General features: G+C 37.5%; 1 protein-coding gene across 1 annotated transcript in view; it reads right to left on the minus strand.

The window, feature by feature from the left end:
• Positions 1 to 5744, minus strand: part of cachd1 (cache domain containing 1) — a 78724-nt gene extending 72980 nt beyond the window's left edge. The window contains exon 1 of the mRNA XM_057338712.1: positions 5267 to 5744. Within this exon, the coding sequence (XP_057194695.1) occupies positions 5267 to 5515 (249 nt within the window). The 5' untranslated portion in view covers positions 5516 to 5744. The remainder of the gene's footprint in view (positions 1 to 5266) is intronic.
• Between the last annotated feature and the right edge of the window lie 1726 nt (positions 5745 to 7470).

The raw sequence follows: 7470 nt of genomic DNA on the forward strand, positions 1-7470 counted from the left end.
GAATCTTAATAGCAGGTCATGACAGGATCAGTGGCTGTTCCTACAGAGAATCGTGTTTACTTGAGCAGGCAGTAGTTCTAAAGGTCACAGTTATAACGTAGTGGACAGTCAACACAGAAATATGGTAGAGCTAATTAATATGGCCACAAAAACACATTCCCCTCATCAGAAAACTACACATTTAGCCACTATAACTGAATTATCTTACAAGATCTTGCATATTAAACCGTAGATGTGTGACCAGTGAAGCAGTAAGAGAATGGGTAGGGCATCAGGTTGCACTTCTTTTTGATGGCCATGAGTTGATGGATAGACTGTCATGAAATCAGGGCTCGACATTAACGCTTGTTCGCTTGTCCGGGACAAGTGAATGTTTTGTATGGGCAAGTGAGAGATAATTTTACTTGCCCGACCGGACAAGTAACTTGAAAAAAAATAACAACAGTGCGACATATATGTAGAATAATAAGAATATGTGCATTAGACAGAGTTGTGTGTTTGTGTGTAGTGCGTTTGTCGTGGTGGTGCTTGTTGTGTGTGACAATAATCAATGGCGCACCGCACTGAGTCCATGTAACTACATGCGGATGCGGAATCCTGTTATTTAAATGTCATCTGGCTGTTCTGCGTGTCTGAGCGAATTATGTGCACAGTTTAACATACAACACGAGTGATGGTCGAGTATTTGTCTGCGTCTGCACTGTATGAGGATGTAAACACATGAACTTCATCTCCAGTCAGAGTTGCTCTGAGAGTTTATTTTAGGAGCATTTTACTGTTTGAGTGAAGCTATCGGCAAACACACAAAAACTCAAGCTTCTTCCCGAAGACCCGTCAAAATAAAAGTCCCGTTAAATTGAACACTCAGACAAAAAATACTGTGGTGTACTATAGTATTTGCTTTTGAAAATTGTAGTGCCCTTGTAGTGAATTTATAAACACTGTATACTATAGTAAAGTTCAAAAACACTATAGTATCTAAGAATTTTACTGCAGTTTACTATAGTATACTACAATAATTTATGTGGACAAATATACCACTATTGTATAGTTAAAAAGGAAAAATACACAACTGAGGAATATTCAAACAAATTTAGGTAATCTAAAAAATTATATGGCCCTAATTTATTCATCTGCATGTAACATTAATGTATTTTGTCAGTTACCTGTCTATTCATGATGAACTGCACTTGCATATTTTTTTTTAATGATGACAACAGACGATTTAAACTTGTGCTCCTACAGTTTGGCCTGTTCTACCAAACTTTAAACCTTTCCAGCACCAGTGCTCTGTGCAAAAAAAGTTAACCTACAGCCTTAAAGGAACAATACGGTATTTTTAGGAGGATCTATTGACGGAAATGCGATATAATATACAAAACTATTTATTCAGAGGTGTATAAAGACCTTACGTAATTAACCATTATGTTTGTAATAGCTTAGAATAAGCTGTTTATATCTACATACAGAGCGGCCCTACATACATTGAATTCGCCGCCATGTTTTGTACAGCAGCCCTAAACGGACAAACAACTCTACAACGCGCGTTTTCTCTTCCTCTCCGCTGCGGTATTGTGGTGAAACAGTTTGCGGGATGATCCGTGATCTGTACGGATCGTGCTCTCCGGTGCGGAACGCATGTGACCTGCGGATTAACTGAAAGTTTATTCATCATCGAGTAAGAGAGTAAATATTTTTTTAATGTAAAACGCGCTCTCGCTCGCTCTCCAGTTTCAGCTCCAACGCGCTCTCGCTCTCTCTCTCTCTCTCAAGTATCTGGACGAGTACAATTTTAAAGCTGTTCCACATAAACAATGACGCTCAAAACTGCTCCGTCACACAGCTAACATTACAACAACAACATATCTCGGTATGTTACTCACATACTGATCCGAGTCAAAGCAACCTCCTCGGGGGTGATTTTTAGACGATCTTTTTCTCCAACGTCTCTCTCTCTGCTGGAAAGTATCTCCATAGATATCTGTGAGTATCTCTGCTAAAAGCATTAGTACCGCGGGTCTTAATGTGTCTCTGCTGTAAAGTCTTTATAATATTAACGCAGGTCCTAGCTCCTGCCTGACTTTTATCCTTATTTTTAAACTTAAAATCCACAGACCTTTTATTTTATGTAATACATAAGACATAGCTCTTTCTACAGTCTTTCTAATGCCCGCAAAATCTCTATCTCTAAAAGGCCTATAACCAAATTCAGGCGGCCAAAGCAGACACTAGTTAAAATGCTTAGAAGCAAACTTTACCAATCTAGATCCGGAACAATTATATTGAGAATTCAAATGAAATACCTTTTTTTATCGTTGGACAAGTCATTTTTGTACTCGGACAAGTGAATGACAAGGTTACTTGTCCGAAGGACAACCACATGACAATGCTTAATGTCAAGCCCTGATGAAATGGATGGGTCATTTGCAATGGTGGTCTCAATGGCCTATTTCATCAAAGATCATCCCACCCAGAGACTGTGAAAAGTAGGGCTGGGGACGATGTATCGCAATTCACACTAATTATACTTGTCTAGAATCTATTCTGAATCGCAAAGGCTACGATTCTGGGTTTTATGCACAGCTCTTCTGTAAACATGGCTCTTTGATCAGTAGGAAGTACTGCTCGATCTAAAATCACTACGAGATTGAATCGTTTATAATGTGCATTTGAAAATGCAACACTTGTCAAACATCATCATTATAAATATATTTTATTATCATGAAAATACCTGAAAAGGTTTGAAGAACAGCGATAGAATATGTTTATTGGCATTTCCTGGAACTACGTGTCTAAATCGTTCTTCTTCTGTGCCTATATCCGTAGTTTCTGCAGAAGAGCGCAGAACTAAACCAGCAAAGACTGGAGTAACAACTGAACAAATCTAAAAGTCACAATGGCATGGTTTTCATTACAGGTTTGCGCAATATTTTCTAAATGTCGATAAAAAAGCACTGCAAGGAGTTTCCATTAAACCAATGTTATGCGACTAAAACATAACTTTTTCCTCTTGCGTTAAATCATTCCAAAAATGATGACGACAGATCATTTTTGGTATAGGTTTATGTATGCCTGAAAAAACACATCATGCAAGCATGAGTTTTTGCGAAACTGACAATTTGCAATTTAAATTTGCGCAATCTGAAGGGTACTGAAAACAGAGCTACAGTTACATGCAGATTCAATCAACTATTAAAGCAAATGCATTTGGAAAAAGGCACATGTGGGAAAAAAGGAAGATCACCGCCAATTTTTTAACCACAATAATATGTCTCAATGACACGCAGCTAATAAATATATAAAATTGATGAAATTCATTAACGTGGGAGGGAAGTGAAAACAGGCAGATGTAAAAAAGTGCCAGAGTGCTAAACCGATGCTGCATAATCAATCCGGTGTCCATTACTTTTTACACATGTCGTTCAAGAATTAGCATCATTATTCAATTAGGAGGCCTCAGCTCAAATAGCCCCTTCCCTAAACCACAGCCACCAGCCTGATGGAGAAACATAGCATGCTCAGTGAAGTCCGAAGGGTAATATTTCTAATAAAAAAAGTAAATATACCCAAGCCGGAACTTTATTTACCACACTCAGGGCTGATGATTTTTGCAAGCAATACTTAAATGTAGGTGAGATACTGCTAGATTAAATTAGATAATTTCCTTTAAAAAGACACATTTAAAGAAACATGTACATATGTGTGACTGGACAGCAACTCAAAAAAATGGAATTGTTATCTTTAATTGTTTCTTTAAATTATAATCTTGCTTTAACATAAAATGGAATTCATCTTTATTCATCTAAACCATCACATTCACAAAAACGCATCAGCTTTAAAAACACTGGGGTGGGCCTTCCACAAACCTCTAATGCCTTGAATCAAAGCTAGGATGCAGGTGTAAAAGGGTTTGTCGACATATGAGGTCAGATTTGTTTTTATGGGCACAGGGATATTTAATCTGGAAGCAGATTCAGTAATGATTCAAAACAAACACACAGCAAAGTTGAAGGGAAAGAAAAATTGATCCCATCAACAGATATTCAGTAGATGTTGCCAATTCACAAATGTGGTTGTATGCACAACTCATTCATTTGATTTACAACCAATTATATGTCCAAAGGCAATAGGGTGGGGGGAGAAGAGTGCGTGAGAGCAAAAAAGAGAGGGAGATTATTAACATCTGCGTGTGACGAAGAAAGGAGGAGCTTGGAGAGCGGTATAATGTGCCACAGATCAAAGGCCATTTGGGTTTGGCCCCCTACTGACCACCTCTGTGCGCGCTCCCTCTGAAGTGCGCGCTTTTCCACCAACATATTACGCAGCAAAATTAGCCATTTGTTGCGAAAAACACATTTAATGCATTATTTAATTTAGGGGGAAATACAAAGGAATGCCGTGACTGTTTTATAAATAGTAATTTTCAGAGCTTGAAATTCATTTTTTATAGTCAGATCAATTAACTCACTCACTGAAATTTAGACGAATTACACACACAATGCAGTGTAAATAACACGTGCCATTGCGTAACAATGCGCCAATTCATTGTATAATTTTAACGACCTGTCTTTAAATTTATGGCTATATATTTACATAGGCTATGATAATAATTTGCTTATTAATAGACCCAAAACACACATTGACCCATAGTGACGTAAAATGCTGCGAATGTACAGGAAATTTGCTGTGGTAAATGTTTTTACATCAAATATTCAGTTATATAATAAAAAGTAAACGGTATATATTTGTAAAATGTATAAGATATGATCACACACGAACTAATTGGACTAATGTTATTTAGGATATTCTTGAAGAACAAACTGACAAAGAGTAAGTAAAAATGAAGGATCTTTCAAATCTAAAATCTTTACAAAGACTTTAAATCTCTGCATTCAGCTGCATTCATACAAGCCTTTAAAACATGAATACTAGCGTAGGAACAACAATAATATGCCATTGTGACGACTGTCATTATGTCAACCATGTTTTTAAAAGTCTGAACAACTTGATGTGTTCTATTACAATTTAAATTATGCAAATCAAAACGGTAATTGTGCAAATACACGACGTGAACAGGCAGGGCGTGCTACAATGCAACGACTATCTAACGTTAACCTAAACAACTCGAACTTAATTTCACACTTCCCAAGTTATTTAAGATCCCTACACCAGAACAAAACACAAGAGCGCACATCGTAAACATTATCCGTTACAGGTTTGAATAAAAAACACAAAGCTGACGTTTTAAAAAGGTGTGTTTTGTTACCTGCATGGTGAGAACACCCAGCTCCTGTGTGGAGAGCTTTTTCATCTGCACTGCCAAAACTTGAGCCTCCTCCAAGATAGAAAACTCACTATCTGCTCCACAAAATCCTACGCAAATAAACACGAACAGAGCAAACAGGCTCCACTTAGTAACCTTTAAGTTATTCCAGTACGATCGGTAGAGTCTGTTCCACGCCGCAAGAGAGAATCGAGGTAAAGCCAGCGCTCCTGTCCGCGCACGGCTCGCCATTATTGCTCGATGCGCTCCTGCACTGGATTACCGAAAAACTTCACCGATTACTTCCCAACTTTCCCTTTCCACTTCTTAAACTTTCCGAATTCCAGCGCTTTCAGTAAGATGCATCAAGGCATAGTTTTAATAGCTCAATCGCTGGTTAAGAGGGCAACATTAGTTTCTTTAGCTGTTGGCGCTCGGTAAAGTCTGTGTGTGTATGTGAGCAAGAGCATCACAATAGGAGTGAAAAGCAGGAGGCGCGCTATCCAAACACCGACGTGGATTTCCCAGAGCAGCTGGATTGGGATTCACTCCTCGTGGTTTGCGGACTTCCCTTCCGTTTTAGATTTTTACTCCGTGAGGCCCCTATGGTTTGTCATCTAATATCCAATTGCTTTCATTAAAATGTTATTTCATCAATTGTTTATCAAATATTTAGCAATTATTTCAACTTTGGGATATCTTTTTTGATATCTTTTTATCAAATATTATATTAGGTGAAGATTTTAATGAAATGTCATAACGTTTGAGATAAAACTCTCAAACGCCTATTCTTAGTTAAAGTTAAAGCACACAAGAACATTTTAATTCTCTGTTAAAATAGCAAATATCTAATTTATATGATAAACAGCCTATAGCCTACATGTTAAAATACTGTATTTATATGTAAATAAAAGCTAAGATGTGGTCTGACCTGTGGTTAAGAATTGTACAAAGCAGAACATGGTTGTTTTGTGGATCTGAAGGTACCTTAGGATTTTATCAAGAGATAAGATAGTTTGATATAAAAAGTGAGAAAAAGAAAATACGATTCTAAAAATAAGATTTTAATAAGATTTGATGAACGTATGCTTTGTTTTTTAGTGAGAAGAGTGATGGTATAATTAATTAGGTGCTAATACTAGATGTATATAGCCTAATACATTATTGACAATTTTGCTTTTATGTAATTTGGAAAACCTGGAATGATGAGCTGAAATTTACGAATTGATAAAATTTCCACCTCAGCAAGATGTGTGGCGCATTTTCATTATTTGCCATGTTGTCAATATATTTTTATTGATTGTTAGTTTAATTTCAGATGCCACTTTTCTGATCTGTTTTTTGATGGGACTCAGTATTGAGAAATGCGTGAATGCTAGAGACAGATGTTTGTTGCTTGTGACCAGCAACTGCCTCTTATTGATATACATTAAAGATGCCATGAATTAAAACCACAATTTTAACCCGAGCTTTTGTTATGTAAGAAGGAATTGTATTCAAGCGAACATCATGTAAGTGTCAGAACTGAAAACGCCCTTGTTACTGAGATTACAACTGTTATTGACACCAGGCCCTATCTATGACGTCATTGATATGTTGAACACTGCTTCCACAGAAAGAATATCAACGACCTATAGTTTGATCGGTTTGAATGGGCGTTCCGCCATGAAGGCTTGGAATTAAACACCCACTGCTATGATTTGATAGCAGTTTGCATAGTAAACTTATTTGGAGCCTTCTGTGAATTTGGTTAGAGACGTAACGTTAGGTTACACATTAGCACCATTCGCACGAGATTAGCATTATCTGGGGACCTTGTGTGATTTATAAATTACCTCCCCACATCAGTATTTCATGTGACGCATTCGCACGGGATGACTTTACTCAAATTTACTGACTTATTTCCCGGATGTGATGGCAAGGCTTTGCGTATAGTTTGTATAGCCTATGGTTGTATCGTGTTTAATGATATATGACCGTACCTGTCAGCATTTGAGACCCGTGATCGCGAACCGGATAAAAGATCACCGCGATCGCAGGTCTCAAATGTTACGAGAGTTTCCATGATAAAGAAACAAACGGGAGACTCCCGGTAACTTATGGATATGACCCAGCGCCCGAAATAATACCAAAACACTTCAAAACAGCCTTCATTATTCGCAAACGGTGGATAAAACCTTGAAAAATAATATATGAGCCCGCCAATG

Source organism: Triplophysa rosa, linkage group LG7, assembly GCF_024868665.1.
Source record: "Triplophysa rosa linkage group LG7, Trosa_1v2, whole genome shotgun sequence".
NCBI classification, from domain to species: Eukaryota; Metazoa; Chordata; class Actinopteri; order Cypriniformes; family Nemacheilidae; genus Triplophysa; species Triplophysa rosa.